Source organism: Typha angustifolia, chromosome 7, assembly GCF_048772165.1.
Source record: "Typha angustifolia cultivar Huaian chromosome 7, ASM4877216v1, whole genome shotgun sequence".
In the NCBI taxonomy this organism is placed as follows: domain Eukaryota; kingdom Viridiplantae; phylum Streptophyta; class Magnoliopsida; order Poales; family Typhaceae; genus Typha; species Typha angustifolia.
Window position 1 is genome coordinate 10,856,222 of NC_133245.1, and position 19,987 is coordinate 10,876,208.

At 35.4% G+C, this 19,987-nt stretch overlaps 1 protein-coding gene across 2 annotated transcripts in view; it reads left to right on the top strand.

Annotated features, from left to right (window-relative positions):
* The first annotated feature begins 493 nt into the window (after nucleotides 1-493).
* The window catches only part of LOC140762720 (vacuolar protein-sorting-associated protein 33 homolog), a 45,875-nt gene continuing 26,381 nt past the window's right edge, over nucleotides 494-19,987 (top strand). The window contains exons 1-10 of one of the 2 annotated variants that reach the window (XM_073100633.1): nucleotides 494-1,167; nucleotides 1,257-1,296; nucleotides 1,379-1,459; nucleotides 3,359-3,553; nucleotides 10,027-10,137; nucleotides 10,220-10,285; nucleotides 10,737-10,844; nucleotides 10,931-10,975; nucleotides 11,723-11,779; nucleotides 16,346-16,440. In XM_073100633.1, coding sequence (XP_072956734.1) covers nucleotides 1,115-1,167; nucleotides 1,257-1,296; nucleotides 1,379-1,459; nucleotides 3,359-3,553; nucleotides 10,027-10,137; nucleotides 10,220-10,285; nucleotides 10,737-10,844; nucleotides 10,931-10,975; nucleotides 11,723-11,779; nucleotides 16,346-16,440 — 851 coding nt within the window. In that variant the 5' untranslated portion in view covers nucleotides 494-1,114. Of the gene's footprint in view, nucleotides 1,168-1,256; nucleotides 1,297-1,378; nucleotides 1,460-3,358; nucleotides 3,554-4,830; nucleotides 4,884-10,026; nucleotides 10,138-10,219; nucleotides 10,286-10,736; nucleotides 10,845-10,930; nucleotides 10,976-11,722; nucleotides 11,780-16,345; nucleotides 16,441-19,987 lie in introns of those variants that run through there. The other variant, XM_073100634.1, reaches the window with a different exon arrangement.

The following is a 19,987-nucleotide window of genomic DNA, read 5'->3' on the forward strand; positions in this document are numbered from 1 at the left end:
TACAAGTTGGAGTATATTTGTTATGTACTTGGCACTATTCTATATGTCTCACTTAATTTATTATTACTTCTGTATCATGTGTTGTGTTGGTGAATATAAGATTATATGTGCTGGAGTAAGCAATAATCACAATAGAGTTGTTAGACGTCAAATTCTTTCACGCCTACGCTGTTACTGAGAATAAGTATTAAGTCGATCTTATATACCCCAGAGCATAATATTGGTTTTATTGTCGAAATGTGTAACTTACCTAAGGAGCTTAGGGTTTGGTATCCTTTCATCTGTTACGCTATCTATCATAGACAAAATTTGATACTTTTCTCAGTATTTTTGTGGTATCAAACTTAATAGCTAATTGATGTATGAATTAAAAAAAAAAGAAGCCAAATCTAATTCAAGTCAGATACAAGCTTAATTTAAGGTTGATCTTGATTAAGGTCTAATGCACATCTAAACCCAACAAACTTACATCCTGAAATAAATTTACTCTGCGTCAGAACATAGTATCGTCGGCCTGGATGCCCAACCGAGTTAACTCGTTGCTAAACTTAACGATTGATACCAGAGAAGCCTTTTGCTTGCCGGGGGTACGAGCTGTGGTGCTGACCCAATCAAAGCCTAATGATCTTGGAGGCGCGGACGACCAGATTCTCCCGCGCGATCGCCTCCCTCCCGGCGGCCTCGTAGTTGAAGCCGCACACTTGTTGGTCCGAGTACCGGTGCTCGCCGCAGAACAACTCGCCGCACCGGCAACGGAATCCGATCAATCCTATCAACGACCAATCCGCCGCTTTCTTCCTCGACGAAATAGCCTAATCCGGTGATCGGATCGGAACCGATCTCAGTTTCTCGTGGACAGAGCTCGACGGATGGCGAGGAGGAGATGAAGCAGAGGAGGAGGTATTGAGGGGTTTCCAAGGGTTTGCTTAGTCCTCGCACCTCTTCCGTGCTCCGTAAAAGAAAACTGAAAGGAATACGTTTATTGGAGAAGAGAATAAATAGGAAAATAAAATTAGAGAGGGGAGAAACAAATACGAAGCCTTCGTCCGTTCTTCTGCCCAAATCCGGCCTCCTTCCACTCCACTACGTATTCTAAACCCTTGGAGGGGCTCCCATGGCTCAGATTCCGAATCTCGACAATGCGCCGCTAAATCTTGCTGCTCTCAGGTACCAGATCATCTCTTCTTCCCTGAATGTCGCTATGCTCTCCCTTCTTTCTCGTTTCTTATGCTTACTTTCTTTGCCGAACATGTCAGGGAGCAATCTCAGAAGGAGCTCCTCAATATCCTTAAGAAGGTAAGATCCTACCCAGTCCCTCTTCCCTTTTTACTTCCATTTGTCTTTTATTTCCTATAACGTTTTTGGTTTATCTTGGCAGATTCGTGGTAAGAAGTGCCTGGTGATTGATCCTAGGCTTGGAGGAACTCTCTCTCTATTGATCCAAACATCGGTTCTCAAGGTACTATATATGTTACAAATTTTGCTATGTAAACCTCGCTGCTCAAGTTTTATGTTGCTAATGCCCTAATGCGAGAGCATTCTGTGGGGAATCACTGATCATTTGCTTCAAAGTTTGGAGTTTGAAAATTCTTTTGGTGTTTCAAGTGCTGTATTTATTTGAATCACCAGCCATGCATTTGTGGATGATGAAGTGTTTAGTGTTTCAAGCATATGCAGTTAATGAAGTAAAAAATATGCGTATTATGTCTCTAAATTAAGTTGAGTTTGATCAAATTATAGTCAACACTTCATTGCTTCATGAAATAATGTAAAGATTTAAGGTTGTAGCTTACAAAAATTTGGATAGTTATCATAAAGACTTTGTCTGATTTCTAGTTCATGCTGTAAACCGAAGATTTATGCAACCCTCAAAACATCAGAAGTTTTCTTAACCTTTTATAATATTATCTACTCCTTTGATTAGTGTTCGCTTGAGGTAAATATGTTAGGCCCTCTAATCTTACGTCAAGAGAAGTAATGGTGCTGAAGAAGGTTGGTTCTTCCAATGTTTTTTACATGATAGCATATTTTGGTATATATATATATATATATATATCCTATTATTGCTATTGTGTTCACCTCTATGGGTTGATCTAAGTACGTACAAATTCCCGTAGGTATAGGACTTTGATAATTATGTTAATACATTTGGACATATATACTCACCAGGGTACAGTACACTAAGTTCCTGCATATCAGCTTAATTCTATGTATATTAATATCTTTTTGACAAACTGTATAAGTTGTATGAAATGGTTTCCTAGAAACAATTGGACATCTTAGGAGCCAAAGATGGTCATTGTATACATGTAGGATTTATTCACACTTTTAATAAGTATCTGAATTTAGAATTTAGAATTATATTTCTAATTTATAATCATGTGGGTCTTTGATAAAATGTATAAATGGTCTTTTTTCCATCCCCAACTATGTTATTTCTACAAGATGTTGCTTCTGATACTATTGAGCATGGACATATTAAAAGGGTCCTTCAAATTTTCGAAGTCATCTGCTCATTTCTAATAATGCTATACATAAGATCTTCTGAAATGTTACACTGACTTCTAAGGCCTCCTTAGATGTTGGAGAGGATACTAAATTTCTAATTATGCCTATGATTAAATACAGGAGTGCTTTGACAATTAATTTTGTAAGTATATTTAGAATACTTTCTCTGAACAAACTGCTACCCTATGATGTACCATCTCTTCTTTGAATGAGAGTTTCAAAAGATTATTTATAGACTTTCATGAGGAAAGGAATGGTTCTAATTTGCACGACTACTCTTAAGTAGTATGAATTATGAAACAGTTGTTTTGCCAAGACAGAATGTCATGTATCTCTTAAAGCCATTAAGATGGCTAGATGCAACCTTGTGTTAGTAGTTATACCGTAATGTGGTGTGCTACCATCCTGACACATGGCAATTAATATTTATTTAGTAGGGATGTCTAAGTGCTTATTACTCAACTAAGCTTATACATAATTTCTTCATTTATAATGATTGGGAAGATTGTTCATGTGGCAATTGTACCCATGAATGAAAATGATGCTGTTTCATACTTTTATTTAAGAAAAGTCATAATGAAACTGAAAATAATTATGAAAAAGACCTTAAATCATTGTGTAACTCCTTTGAAACTAAGAAACCTACGGCATAGAAACTAGAATGTCTCCTGTGCTACGATGCGCTGCATCCCATTCCGACACACCAAATAGCCCCTAAAACAGGATCGTATCTACATATTTCTGCATTACAAGTTGCAGTATTTTCAAAATTTTCTACCTAGTTGTGCTTTGGCATTGCTTATCTAACAGCAAATCCTTGTCTAATAAGAGCTTGGTGCCTTTTAACTAGGAAAATGGTGTAGAATTGCGTCATCTCTCTGCAGATCCTGTTCAAACTGAATGCACCAAAGTGATATATCTTGTTCGTTCTCAGCTTAACTTAATGAAGTTCATCTCATCTCATATTCACAATGATGTCTCTAAAGGAGTCCAAAGAGAGTACTTTGTTTATTTTGTGCCACGCCGAACGGTTGCTTGTGAGAAGGTAAGATTTTGTCCCTTTTGTGACAACTTGTAATCCTTTGTGCTTCATGACTTCTTATATATACTCTAAATCTTCTGGTATATGTTAATTGCTAGTTGTACCTAAAGGATGCTGTCTTCTTTTATGATGTACATGGAGACTTCAATCCTATAATGCATGTTACAAACTAAAGTGGTATTTGATAGACACTCGAGTCTTTTGATTGAACTTTATCTTGCTTATTTACTGCCCATCATGTAACTGATATTTGTTAGATGACTATGATTTGATAGTTGATTAGGCAAATGGAACACCAAATGATGATTGTGATCTTAGAGCTAATGAAACATTGATTAAACCATAGGTCAGAAAAATGTTTGTTTGTGAGTATATCGAAACAAGAATGAATCAAAGTGCTACCCATGTTACTACTAGATGAGCAAAGGATGCTTGATCAAGAACAATGCAAGTATTTTTGTGCCAACACCAAAAATCCCTTCTTGATGCCATGGTGCTATTTTTATAAGCGCAGACTAGCTCAGATTGTGTAGATACCATCAATCATTCAATTGAAATGGCTTTCAGTAACTTAAAAACTAAATAATGGTTAAAATTGGAAAATTTGATTTTTCTACTTCTTTTTAAAAGAATATGAAAAATCTGAGGAAATTGGTTGCTCAATTTTGTGTCATAGCAAATCTATAATTTATGATCCAACATTAGATATTGCAACTAAAACTGACTAGAAAAAGTAGTACCACTGATCAAGGTTTTGAAACTCGGGATTGTCACTCGAAAAAATGATATGTATCGGTCACTCGTATCGAATCAAATTTTTTTTTAGTTATATAAAATTCTAGCTATTAATTACAAATGCAAGAAAACTAAGTCTATTTTGTCTAGTTTTGATCAATACAGTTGAGATGGATCGGCCAAGACAGTTGAAGCTAGTTGATCCCAAACCAAAACCAATCACCTAACTGATTTTTGGGTTATGATTGGGATCCGTTTCAGCTGATCCATCTCGAGATCTGCTGAAATTAGGAGCCATGCCACCAATATACAAATTTCTCTATTCTTCTTGATTCTTTTATGAAGGCTTAGGATTTTGGAAACCCGAATTTCCCTACTTTAAGCCAGAATTAGAGTTTGAATAAACTTGCTTGAGATGAGCCATTAGAAGGTCCATGTAATTGAGGTGTTATGCCATCAGTGGATTGCTCGAGTAAGACTATCACTTGGTTCAATTCTAAACTTAAAAGATGATTGTTCATCTTTTCTAATGATGATGTGCCTAGGGCATTGGGCATGGAGGCTTTTCTTGGTGATGATGTTGATATCGATGACCGTGGTGAGCGTTCTCACTTTCTCTATCTAGATTTTTGCTTGTCAAAACACATCTTATCACTGTATAGCACATTGCTCATGCCTTGCTTGAAAGAAACATCAAATTATCCATATTCTATATTAGAAACATTATTCAAATTATTATACACATAAGACCAATTATAGTTTTTCCACTTAATTTGACTAAAGTTATTTTAAAAGTTCTCTCTCCTACCACTTATCTAGCATTCTACGAATCAAAAGTTTTTGTTCAAATTTTTCACCCAATATTCCCAATTTTTCACCCAATATTCCCAATTTTTCCACCTATCTCGTCTCCTAGTATCCACTCATCTCATTACATACTTACAAGTATAGATTGCATACCTATAATAAATGACAACATTTTAGTTTAGATTTCTATATGTCAAATCACGAGCGTTTGAGCCAATTTTTACCTTTTTATTGTACTTTATTTTAACTTTTATGTCACATTAAAAGTAATTATGACACCTTTGGATTACAAGTAAACATTAGAATGCTCCAATATATTGGAGGTATAAATTTAGGAGTAAGAATCTAGAATGGCTATTCTAGATCTTCCAGAATCTTAAAGCAAACGAGACCTCTTAGAAGGTTTTTGCTTTATTTTCTCAAAATGGAGATTTTTCCTCGAGTGGAATAGCAAAGGAAGCTTGACTTTGAGACTCATGTAGCAAATTCCATGCCAATGAGAAGGAAATCCTCAATCATAGATTGTCATGCAGAGCATGCTAGTCAATATGGGCTGCACATACCATATGCAATTGTCTTATCAACATCGGCTTTGAGGAGTATCTCGATACTCCACCGTGTAAATTCACGCCAACTTGTATTGACCCATGTTGAGTTGTATTTATTTTTTTGTTGATCCTAAGGATTGCTGTGCTGGCGTAGTACTGACATGTGGTATGAGAGGGTGCCCATGGCACCCCTTCTCTCACCTCCTACTAATTGCGAAGCTATCGCGTTTGCCTTCACCCTCACTGTTCCTCTTGCGTTGAGCATGCCCTAGATGTTGAGAGGAAGAAGATGACCCAAAACAGGCTGAAATAAAAAGATCCGCGTTGAGCAAAGGCAAGAAAGACATTGGAGTGACGTCGAGGACGACGATGACAGTAACACAGTAACTAACCTCCCTTTTTCTGTGGCATGGTCGGCTAACAGTGGCCAACATAGGCCATGGCATATGCACGGCAATCCTTGGATCCTAAGCCTATCATGGCCAATCTGTCATATATTAGTTAGTGCATAGTCATGTTTATCCACACATACTATGTAGACCATGACTTGTGGTATGTACTATGTTGATGACTAACTTGCAATCCTTGTGTGACTTGCACAGTAAAAGTTGCTTATTACTAATGATTTTTTTGATGCCTGGCTGTGGTCACTGGGTAGCATTTCCTTAATAGGTAGCATGTGCCTGAACACTCCTACCAACACTTGGCTATCGATGTTAATCCTACTGTTGACACAAAATCCCAGAGATTATATTTCTCTATTGGTGTGGATTTAACCTCTATTGGTTCATTACTTAATTTGAATTTCCTCAATTTTAATCTCCACCGCTGCCTAAATTTGACATATATTGGATTTCGCAAAATTTTTAAGCCTCAACATGAGAAGTTGGAGAAATTGAAGCAAAGTTTACATAGATCAATCCTTTGCCTGTATATATCAAATAAATTCTCCTAATGCTGGAATTTCTCCTATAATTGGTTTTTTTTGTAAACCCAGAACAAAAAATTCTAATAAAATTATGTAAAAATTATTAATTCGATTTTCAGTTGAATGGGTGATCATGGAGATCTATCCATCTATGCTTTAAGTGGATTTCACTGATTTCAGACTCAGTTTAATAACAATTTGACACTGTAGTGCAGAAACATTAACAATGTGATTGAGGAAATATTCAAGAAATAATATTAGTTATATCCTTTTAATGTATGATTCTTCTATATAACTTTGTTAGCTGTTCTAAATAGGGTGGCCTTATATGGAAGGGCCCAGCCTAATAGGGACAGCACACCCTCCACTTTAAGTGCACCTCTGTATCGATTGAATCACTATCGTCGGCTGACATTGATGAAACCGGTGAACCACATGAGCTAGAGAGGAAAACACCATGCCAGAGTGTGCCAAGTCATGCTATTGAGTTGCTATTTGTACTGTTGGTATCACTGTTTTGAAAAGCGGAAAAGGTGGCCGCCACCGGCCGCCCTGCCATGTTGAAAGGCACCGACAAAAGGCGGCCAAGCGCCTTGGTGGGCTGTCTAGGCGCTAAATAGCGCTAGGCGGGCTGCCTAGCCTGACTTGGTGGGCCAGCGCTTCGGCCCGCCAAGTCGAGATGCGGTTATTAGTGAGTCGGTTGGATTTTATAGCAGATTGGGTTTAATAAAATTAACCAATATAAAAAAACCAAACGCCATGTTGATCTCTCTCGTTCTTTCTCTCTGTGTGTGTGTGTGTCTCGCTGCACATCTCTCACCGGCAAAACCTAGAATAAGCTCAATAGACAGTGATAGGGAAAGGTAGCGACCACAGCTAAGGCGACAAGTGGCAGGCGGCAGCATGCTCTCTCTCTCTCTCTCCTACTCTCTCTCAATTAATCTCTCTCACAACAGTACTCATCTCTCCTCTCTCCCTCTCTCTCTCTCACCCACTCTCTTAGTCTCTCTCAGTTTCTCTCACTCTCTCCCACTCTCTCCCATTATGAATCAATGGGTTTACCATTTTCTTTTCCCAAGCTTAAATGTTCCTAATTTTTTCTTGCTTAATTTTTCAATTACTCTTAATCTACTATGATATATGGTTATAGGAATTAATTAGGAATTTAGAGGAGTTAATTGCTAATTGGTTTATGAATTATTGAATTAAGATTACGAGAAGGAATCTTTTTTTCACTGTCATGCATTATTAATTGGGGAATTACTAATTGCCTGCTATTTAAGTATATAATTTCTGATTAGAGGATTTTGAAATGTGATTCATGTAAATAAACTAGAGTTAGTAATCAGATATCTCAGTTATTCAGTTATCACTAATAAGCAATTAGTGAATGTGATTATATTATTTAGTGTTTTGGTTTAGTGCACTATTAAAATTTCTATATATACTAATTTATTTATTTATATTAAAAACTGTAGACCGCCTCATCACCCGCTTTGTCGCCCGCCTTTCACCTAGGCGGTAGGTGATGGAGTGACTGCTCGCCACCTGTGGCCGCTTTTCAAAACATTGGTGGGCATTGTATGGCCTATAATGTGTCACCATGGCACAAATTGCTAATATGCTATACATGCCTTGATTGTCCATGGCCATCATGCCTCCATACCATACAACAACAGTCAACTTTTTTATTGACAAAAATAACCAATGCACCATATGTTATTGCATTTCTTATCTTGTGGATCTATTTATACTTCATTTCCTTAAACTACACAATTAAGTGTCATTACTTTGTTGTAGATGTATAGTTTTCTATATGTTGAATGTAGCAGATCTCTAACTCCTTACTGTCAACGATGGCCTTGTGCCAACTTGCACACTCTTGCGTGCCAATGGCCTGCACTGGATACACTTTTGATAAAATCTTTAGTGTATTTAGAGATATTTTTGGATCTTTAGCACGCCAATCGTTAATTTTTGGTTTAAATTTATGTATTAAAGTATACATTAGACTCATTTATCCTTAGATTATTCTTGTAAATGATCTATTTTATTAAAGATATAGCAATAGTTAATTAGAAACATTATTCAACACATAATATGATTGAATACATTTATTAATTGATAATAGTTTAGTAATTAAAATTAATATCTAATTGAACATAGAATAATGGGGAGAATTAAAGATTTAATTTACTAATATAAGAATAATATGAGAACGTTGCATAGAAACTATTTATAGTTTTTAAAACTCATCAACTGATAGTATTGTTCTTTATAATGTGTCACATAGTCTTCATACAAATGTAGATTTTGCAATTCTCCTATGATATGATATGAATATTAGACATGCACGGAAACGACTTGCACCTATAGAGACATATCATAGACATATATAGATTATGGATATGAGTATTGTGTTTTTGGTGAGTGTGATTGATATGATGATAATGATGAGAAACCTATATCATCCAATGAGCGCATGTCCTTGATAACTTGCTACCTATTGACTCAAGTCCTATCATTTGACTGTAATCATCTTAAGCTTATGATGGTATTTTTCTTTCTACATCTGTCACTCTATATATTCTGCTACCTATAAACTCAAGTTCTATCATTTGACTGTAATCATCTTGAGCCTGTGATGATATTTTTCTTTCTACATCTGTCACTCTAGTCTTTTCAGTAATAAACCTATAAGGTTGAGGAAGATCTCCCTTCTCATCAAAAAATCGGTCCGATTGATCATTAGCAGTTTGCATCCACTCCATTATAGTTTCCTCGTATTGAAAAAAAACTAGCATGCAGGAGATAAAAAACTCATCTCTCTCGTGATTATTAGTTTTATGTTATAGATGTAACGTCATATTGTAGTGGGCATATACAAATTTCTCCAAGTGTGCATATGAAAGATTATTTCTAGTTTTGGCATAAATCAGTGCAAAAGTTGACCAATTACGCTCACATTTACTAGATGAGATCATCTGGGAGAAGATAAGCTTCTTAAGGTTGGGGGCTTCACATGATATATTATGTTTGTCACATGATAAAAAAAGGATCCAACAGAATATTTTAGGTTTTTTCTATTTTAATGGATGCGTTTTGGATCAATAAAATCTGTTTCAGACCCCACGTCGTGCAGTGCCACCATCAGCATTGCCTTGGTTTTACCTATTTTAGAGTTCATGTTTAGCGCTTAAACAAAGCTATGATGAGGAAATGCAACTTGATGTATGTTTGCATGCCTATAGTTTTGTTCACACCCATAGCATAGCCAATAGTTTCAATTTTCGGCATAAAAGTTTTTGCACCTACTTTTTGACAATTCTTATCCTTGTGTCTCATTTTCAATCATTATATGGTCTCTTCCCAATAATTTCTCACCAAACAAAGAAAGCAAATCTTACAGTATTTATTTTACACTTTTCTTTCGTAATAATTTAACCTACCTCTTGCAGATATTCGAGGAAGAGAAGGTCCATAGCATGCTGACGTTTGGGGAGTACCCCTTATACATGGTTCCATTGGATGAGGATGTCCTCTCCTTTGAACTTGACTTTGCTCTGAAGGTATCCTATATGCGTAAGATTTTATATTGTCATCATCTTTTGATGTCAGTGATTCTCTCCTTTCAACTGTTTAATTTTCTAGGAATGTCTTGTTGATGGTGATACAAGCTCCGTTTGGCATGTCGCACAAGCTATTCATAAGCTGGAGGTATGTATGTTTTCAGTTAATCAGTCAAATATATATGAATTTGACTCTTTTTTCTCTCTGTTGATAGTTAAGTTTGTCAGAATTGCTTCATTTAAATTGCATGTGAACAATAGAAGATATTAATACAATTTTTTAGCTGAGGCAAACATGATATTAAGATTCAAACCTTGTCTTATTCTGTTTATTTTGTGCTAGTTTAAATAAGGATATTTATCATCAATTAACAGTTCTCTGGCATATCTTTGACCTACTTTCTATATGATATCTACTTGTTTATCTATAAAGATATTTTGATCATTGAAATCATGTGTCATATCTTTAGTCTTATAATCTTTTACAAATTAGGGTTCATTTTCTGATTAGGTGCTACTTGGTTCTGAATTTTTGATGTCGTAATTTACTGGGAAGCACATATTTATCTCAAATTAGGACACTCAGTAATGTGTTTCAGTTTGCTTTCGGGGTGATACCTAATGTGAGGGCTAAAGGCAAAGCTTCAACCAAGGTTGCAGAGCTTCTAAACAGTCTACAAGTGGAAGAGCCAGTTAATGCAGATGATGTAATTACTTAATTATCTGAACTGTAATGATTTAGCCCTTTCAAATAATTGTGATCAGCTGTATTATATGCATTATGATATTTCAGGTGGGGGCTCCGGAGATAAATACACTCATTTTGCTAGATAGAGAGGTATGTCTTTCTTTATCTTTCATGTTTAGCTTTTCAGTTATCTGGACATCCAAAAAGTTATACTTTGCTTTCTGGGCCTTTTTTTTATGTTTAGTAGAAAAAGTTTGCTTGAGTCAAATTTATTAGAAATTTAGAACAGCCAAAATTTAGTTGTCTGGATGAACATCTCTTAAATCAACATTATTTGAAATGTTCCTTACTGAGTTTTACACTTTCTATTTTCCTCTTTTTCCCTCCTTTTGCAAGCATGTTAATAATTTTATATTCTAGAGAGAAACTAATATTCTGCATTTCCTTTTCTGCTTATATTCCCAAGTGTATGCATCATCAGCATATTTCTGCTGAACACTATGATGCTTTTCTTTTCATTGTGATTGAACTTCTGAAATTGACAGTCCATTTTACATGTTTCATGTATGCCTCTTAGCCTGAGTTACCTTGAGAGTGAATAACAGAGAGTTGAGCATTATATTGTGCAGCTTACACTACTCCTGCTGTTTGTTCTTTTATATCGACAAATTTGCCGTTCTTATGTAATTTTCTGGTAAGGCTTGTGTGAATCGGGTTGTTTTCTTGATTTTGATGTCATGTTGAAGGCACTTCAAACTCAATTTATTGCACATTCAAAGTGACTGCTTCTATTTATTATTTGGGTCATTTCTTGCTTGGTGTTGTCATGCATACTCGTTATAGGATTTGCTAGAAACTGTTCTCTTCTAATTCATTGACTCATATTTGTTGAATCAGGTGGATATGTTGACACCCATGTGCTTTCAGTTAAGTTATGAAGGATTATTGGATGAGGTTAGTTTTGAAAATTATGCTTTTTGCTTGTTTTCTTGAATATTTGATTAATTTTTCTCCTTCTACCACCCTTCCTTTCGTAGAAGTAAATTCTCATGTAATAAGAGCATATATGCATACTAAGTAGTTAGAGATTATGTTAGTCCTTAACTGATGTGAAATGCAATCACTGCTGTTTAAATTAATTAAAATATGTTTTGAAATGAGTTCACAAAATATGTCAAGTTGGAAATCGTTATATTTTATCCTGTAGTTATGTTAGCATTTTAGAATCTTGAACAATCGGAAAGGAGGAGAGACTCCATTAAAATATTTGTCATAACCATTTATGCATATGCATTACTAGGATATGGAGTTATGTAAACTCCTCTATGCTCTTTATTGTTAGGGAAGCTTGTTAGCATATGAAAGATAGAAACTACCATTCTCTAAAAGCAGGAGATTCTGAGTTTGAATCCTCCTAGGCCTAAGCTAGTTACAAATTTTCCCTTGTACCATAACAGACATGGATTTCTTTGATTGGCCAAGGAATATGAGAATTGAAAATCCCATATTCCACGTTACCCAGGTCATAGTTGTAGAACTTCTATTGGAGTAAGCCAAAACTGACCCATTGGCTAGTGAGTATTTACCAACAAAAGCAACACCTAAACAAACATGCAAATGCAAGACTAGTTTGAGCCATTGTATAGAAGCCCTTGCATGCACGTATGAGTAAATTTGAATCCAAATTTTATAATTTTTAGCTAAAATTCAGCAAGATTATATTTTCCCCAATTTTTTTCCCTCAGTTTCAAAAAATCTAAAATTAATATTCAAATTCATTCAAATTCGGTCTCACTAAGTATATTTAAAGTAATAACATAAAATCATATCTCATAACATGTTCAGTTTCAACATATTGAAATTTTTCTCAATAATAATAATAATGCTATTTGTTTCATTTTGGTCTATATCTTGTAGATCCACAATAATTAGAAGTCACCTCGAGAGTCACTCGGGTTTTTTCCTCATAGTTGATCCAGTTAGGATTACTAGGAGATGTCACTATGTGATAAACATATCTTGTCTCTTTCACTAACTATTAAGAGAATTTCGTATCACTTTAAGAAGTCTTTTGATCTAACCTGTTACTGTTTCTTAACCCCGTCAGAGTCATCTAATCAAATCACTGTAGTAATTTAAAATAAGACTTTCTCCTGGACTTCTAAATAGATTTGAGTTACCATGGAAGTCGCAAACGATATATACTGGGACTGTTTTCTAAGTCATACTAAATACCAGTTATATTTTTTCTTACTAAAATTTATAATTTGCATGCAATATAGCGATGCACTAAATTATATATTTTGTGCATAGAGTTATAATAATTGAATTGCACACAGAGAAATAGGTGGTCTGATAAAATGTATGAAATACAATATGAATAACTATGTAAATGAACTCACTCACTTAAGTTTAGGTAAGACAACTGAAATCTTTAACCCAAGCTCAATAATTAAAATAATAGTTAGTAAATTCATAATATGAATTATAAGCATAAGCCACAAGGATGCAATCAACAAGTCATACCAAATATCAATTGTGTTTTTCTACTAATATTCATGATTATTAAAATTGTTATTTGCACGAAGTATAGCAATGCGCCAAGTCATATATTTTGCACATAGAATATAATAATTAAGCTGCACACAGAAATATAATATTTAATTTGCACACATAAAAATACATGATTGTATAAATAGTATAAAATACACAACGGATAAAAATGTGAGTGAACCTACTCACTTGAGTCTAACTGAAACAACTGAAATCTCAAGTCCACGTGCCAGAAGGTACTATATTTAATAATAAATAAATAGCATAATTTTAATTTAACCAATATCATGATTACTGAAATTTAAAACTAATTAGATTATTCAAACGGGCTGGATTAAGCCCAAATTGTTGGGCTAGGCTGTGGCAGGCCGACAACCCGCACATTCCTAATAAATAGTTTGGGCTTAAGGCCCACAGTCGACAACTTATTAAACCGGGTCACTCGGGTCCTTTAGATCTGAAATCCAAACCTGAACCTATTAAACCGGGTCACTCGGGTCCTTTGGATCTGAAATCCAAACCTGAACCCATTAATATAAAAGGGTTGGCTCGGTTGAGCTCGAGCCCAACGTTGACTCCTTCGTCGAGGAGATTGACAAGAGGAAAAAGAGGGAGAGAAGTCGTCGACGATAGTGCTACTGGGGGGCTAAGCCGAAGTCATCCAAGCCACCCTCGTGACCTCGGTGGCACTGACAGGCATAGCTCTATGGTCAACGGTGATGGAGCTCGTCTCTACAATTTCTCGAGCCACGAGGACTCAAGGGGCGATGATGATTTAAAGTTGTCGGCTAATGAACCTCCCTGACATGTCGCAAATGCCCAAAACTAAGGTACTACATTAAATACCCTATAATTTCTAAGTTAACTTGTGGGATAGGGGAAGAACTCACTGGCGGCTCACTTGGTGAAGGGATTTTACTCCAGCAGCGCCGACGACCCAACTCTAGCAACGACAGCTTTGTTGGTGAAGGAAAAAAAATCTAAGGGGAAGAAGGAAGAGAAGGAGAAGACTGATGAGGCATATATAGCTTGGGCATCGTGAAAATTTTGGCAATAACCCCTAACCCAAATCTAAGAAGGAAAGAAGGGAAGAAAAGGAAAGGAGGAGGAGATCGATGAGGCATGTGCCTCTAATGCGACAATCTTTTTTTTTTTTAAATATTATAGTTGGCTTGGGTCTAGATATTGGTAATTCATAACTTGATACTATATGAATTTAAGTATTTTATTCTACCATTGATTCTCCATAATCCTCATGTTTATGAAGTCCCTAATATTTTTTGTTTTTAATACCCTGAATATCGAGCAATATGAACATCATACTTATATTTTTATGCAAGAGACAAATATGTCACAACTTTTCTAGTTATGCATCTTTGTTCATGACATTTATTCATGACAAACATTGGACATATATGCACATATAGGGGGGAAAATAAAATAAATCTCCCTGTTATTTGGCCGAGTTTTAACTTACTCCCATGCACTTCAAACTTAATCACTTAACTATCTTGTTATCTAAACCAAGTTGCAAAGACATAAGAAGATTTAATTATTTCCACATAAATATAGTATGATTAGTAGATTGAGAGGTAGTTTGGTCTTTTAGTTATTTATTTATTTATGGCAGAAAACACACAATTAGTTTTGGATGGAAAATCCAACAATTTGATCCTAGACCCACTTGGTGGTTAAGCCCTTAGTTTAAAGCAAGATACGAAAAATTGGGATTGGGATAAGCCTTTCAAAAAAATGATATGTATCGGTCGGATCGGTTGTATTGGTCTTTTGGATTAGATCGAATTTTTTTAATTACATTAAATTCTATATATTATTTAAAAATGTAGAAATTTTTTTAAAAATGTAAAAAACATGAAAAAAAAAGAAAATAATAATTATTCACATATGAGCCTTAAAAATTAAACGAAAGTACTAATATACTTAAATATCAAAATCCAATGAATATCGAGTTGACTCTCATAAATCCCAATGATCATCATCATAATCACCATAAGTTTGAAAATAATAATGTTTAGGGTCTGGTGCTCCAAAGAGTAATTGCATTATATCATTCAAATTTAATGGATCTTGTTGAATCTAAGGAGGATAATAATCAATATGTGGATTTTGTGTCTAAGGATACTGAGGAGGATATTGAGGAGGATAATAACTAGCATATAGATTATGTGATTATTCCAAATAATGAATACTTGATGAATCATAGTTCGTTGGAGTTCGTTGGAGTGAAATTTGCATCGCCGGAGTTTATTGGAGCTAGATCTCTCGGTTAGAAAGTGAAAGTGAGAATAAAAGGAGAAAGGAGTGAAAGAGAGAGAGAGAGTGAGAAGAAAAGAGTAAAAAGAGAAAGTGAAAGAGCTTGGGGACATTAATAATTGATGTCTCCGTTTTAGATTTGGGTCAGATTCATAATGGATCTGGCCTGATTTGATCAAAACCGGGCGATCCTGATCCAGATCGGCCGATTCGACGAACCTTGGTTTAAAGTATAAGGGGGTAAGTTAAAATCAAGTTAAACCATTGGGGGTAAACTATAATTTGCCCATATATATATATGCTCTACTACCTTAACCACTTAATGTTTACTTTATCTAATCTACTTGTCATTGTTGCAATGAGTTGATTTATGTTTTCATGTTTCAAAGTGTCTTTTGAATATATCAACTTAGACATGAGTCTAAACATTGACTTTACCATGTAAGTGTTAGACTTACTGAACTATGTTTCTATATATTGGTAGTATCATCTCGGTTCACTAGAATTTGTTACATGTTCACTGAGTTCTGTTTTATACTTGTGATATGATGGCTTTGCACATATTAAGCTAAGCATATGGCAGGTTGTGACCTTTGGTGCTTTATCTCCAACTGTAGTTCTGCTTTAATATTTGATGCAGTTTCAAAGTAAGAACCTTATGTTAGGCGAGTCTTTCTCATAGCTATTTTATAGATTTTGCAAGTCAATAATGGCTCTGTGGAGGTCGATGGTACTATCATGGGAGGTCAACAAGACGGGAAAAAGATAAAAATTCCATTAAATTCCAGGTACTTTCATTTAATTAAGTACATGCCGTATGGCGTATTCTTTTCCTTATTATTGCAGTACGTAGTAATACATGTATAATCTTTCTTGTCCATGGTTTTGCACTATGTCCATTACTGAAAAATGCTCGCTGTGTTGTTAACCTTATGATTTTCTTTCTGTTGATACATCAGTGATATGATATGTGCTTCACAATCCATGTAAAACACTGAGCTTTTCCTATTTATCTATTCTGCAGTTAAGCTTTTAGTATCTAATGACAAGTGACTGGTCTATTTTATAGCTGTCAACAGTAGGTTTACAACCTGGGAAGTCCCTGCACCCTACTTGTAGGTATGCAGCAATGAATGATGTCAAGAAAGGAACTATAGATTATTGTGGTAGTCTAGATATACACAGCTGGACAACTAGTTTAGACCAAGGATTGTCGTGCTAGCACATGGCATTCCCCCGTTGTCTGTATAACGCATATTGCTCAAGATCAATGATAGCCATGCCATGCCACTATCAGCACGTCACGTGCTTGTCAGCGTGGGGTGTGCTGACCGGCATGCCCTCGGTATGCTTATAATTTAAATTTAATAAAATATTTAGGATATTTAAAGATGGTTTTGGGTCTTTGGCATATTAATCTTTGGTTTTGGTATAAATATTATTCAACACTAATGTAATTGTATATATTTATTAAAACTAATATTAATGATTGAATATTCTATAATATGATTGAATACTCCATAATATAATTGAACACATAATATTAATTGATAACAATTTAATAATTAAAATTAATATCTAATTGAACGTACAATGACAAGAATGATCAAAGACTTTAGTCGATAGTATTAGAATAACATGAGAATGCTGTTTTAAATACTGTCGGTAATCTTCAAAACTCATCTACTAATAGTATTGCTTATTATAATATTTCACATATTTGTTATATAAATATGAATTTTACAATTCTTTTATGATATGATATGAATATTGAACATACATAAAAATAATATTGGCATAGGTGCACCATAAACATATGTAGATTGTGAACATGAAATATAATAAATGTATTGTGGCTTTGATAAGTGTGATTAATATGATGATAATGATGAATTTATGTCATCATATGAGTGCATCTCTCTTAATTATTTGCTATCTATAAACGTCTTTCCTTTGTTTGACTATAATCATGTTGATCTTGAGATGTTTTTTTTTTCTTTTGTCTCATAAATTCTTCTTTATGGTTGATTGATAAATAAAGTTGTCATTCAAATAGGAATATATATAATAATAAGATGACTAAAGGTGATTGGTAAAGATTGATGGAAATAAGAAAAAGTTAAAAAAAAAAGGCTCCACATTAGCATGGGTCAACATGCACTAGTGCTAGTCGGCATGGTTTAGCAAGGGGATGTACCATTGGCACACTCTGTGCTAGGTGCTGTGCCACCATTGGCTCCTTTTTTGTAATTTTTTTTTCCAAACCAAATATAAGAAAAAAGGACGAGAGAGGAAGTGAGGTCGATCCAAGGATGGGAGCATCAAATCCCATCGAAATATGCTTTTCTTGTTCTCTTCCTAGTTTCTTTGGTTCAGAAACCAAATCCGAGATGTAGCAAAATGAAATTAGATCCATCATTTGTAAGAGTCATCCCACATAAATCCAACATTTTGTGCTAGATCTATATAAAATAATTTTCAAAACTACAGATGAATTGAATAAAAAATTATTTGATAATTATTTGATATTATATGTTGAATCATATTTCTACTTAACTATTGCTGTGTTTAAGTTTCATTATCTAGGGATAAAAGACTCTAATGTAGGCTTTTGTACAAATATTTGAACTTAAAATATATATAAATACCCTGAAAAAATCTATTTAGATGCGTGTCAATACGTGTGCCAATGTGCCGCTGCCACACTAGGGCATGTCAACAAGGTATCGGCGCCACATTCCTTGGTCTAGAGTCCAGACATCTATAAGCTAGTTAGGAACTGTAGGGTGTATTCAAGATGTTACATCAAATTTGTTGGAGGGAATGAGTCTTTAGATATTTCAACTTATATTGATGCATATCTGACACGACCCAAATTTAGAATAATGACTGACCATATACCTAAATAGACTTGAGATACACGATTGAGAGAGAGAGAGAGAGCAACGAAAAGGTTTGGTTCTTTTTTATATAGTGGGCTAGTGGTTAGTTATTCAACCTGATCTGTATTCGACCTGTTTCCAACCTGCTTTGGTAACTGGTAGGCCAAAGTGCAGGCCCACCTTATTTGGCCACCTGGCCTACCTAACACTTTTTAGTGCCCAGGCAGCCCACAATGGCAGCTGGCCGCTTCATGCCCGACGCCAAGCCATATAGTATGGCGATCACCAAAACTGATTTTCAAAATATAAAGAGTCATCATAGGAAATCTTTCGATCTAACGTGGGACTGTTCTCTAATCTCACCAATCACATAAGAAAGTTAGCACAATGATTTAGGATATGACTGTCTCCTAGACTTTTAGATAGAATTGAGTCAAGTTACGAAGCGATCATTATCGAGACTATTCTCTAACCAATCATAACTTAAGTTTTCCATTATTTACTCATAATTAGTATAATTGCTATTTGCATGATGAATAAGAGTGCACAAAGATAACAAGATCAATGATGGCCGAGCTATAAAAGGAGGAGAGAAAAAGGTAAGGGACTACTTACTTTTGCTGTCGTCGTCGGGTGCCCTAGCCCGAGGGAGGGAGGAAGAAAGATTGAGATCGAGAGAGAGAGAGAGAGAGAGAGAGAGATTCATATCCGCAACTTAAGTTTTTAACCAAAATCCTCTCTCTCTCTCTCGATCTTTCTTCCTCCCTCTCTTGAGCTAGGGCACCCGACTCGAGCTCGGTCGATGACAAGCTCAACGATGAGGTTGATGGTGAGCGGCAAAGTTATTAGGAGGGGTGCCGCATTGCACGAAGATAATATGCTAGTGTAAAAGTATAAAATACATGACGAATAAAAATGTGAGTAAATCTACTCACCTGAGTCTAAGTGGAATGACTCAGATCTCTTGTCCAAATGCAAAATAATCATCACATGTAATAGTAAATAAATAATATATTCTAATCTAATCACATATTGATTTCGAAATTAAAACTAATGTAAGATACTAACTTGAGCCATATCAAACCCAAATAGTTGTGGTGGGTGCTGCATACCACAACCCACCAATCTAATTAAATGGATTGGGCAGCCTAATCCACTTAACTCGCAGATTGGCTTGTGGCTAGTCCGCAGCCGCTCTTTTAATTCAGGTTGGGTTCTATTGACCCAATTGGATCTGAAGTCTGAACCTATACCCAAATCCATTAAAGTTTCTCACTTGGTTTAATCCCAAGCTCACGTCCAACTTCCTTGTTGGATCAAAGGTGAGGGGGAGAAACTGCTGGCTACCTTCGCCGTTGGTGGTCCACACCGATCGCATTGGAAAGTTCCTAGCCACTACAGCCACCTGCTCAAGGTGAGAGGTTGTTGGTCGGTTTGATTGATGACAAGAAGT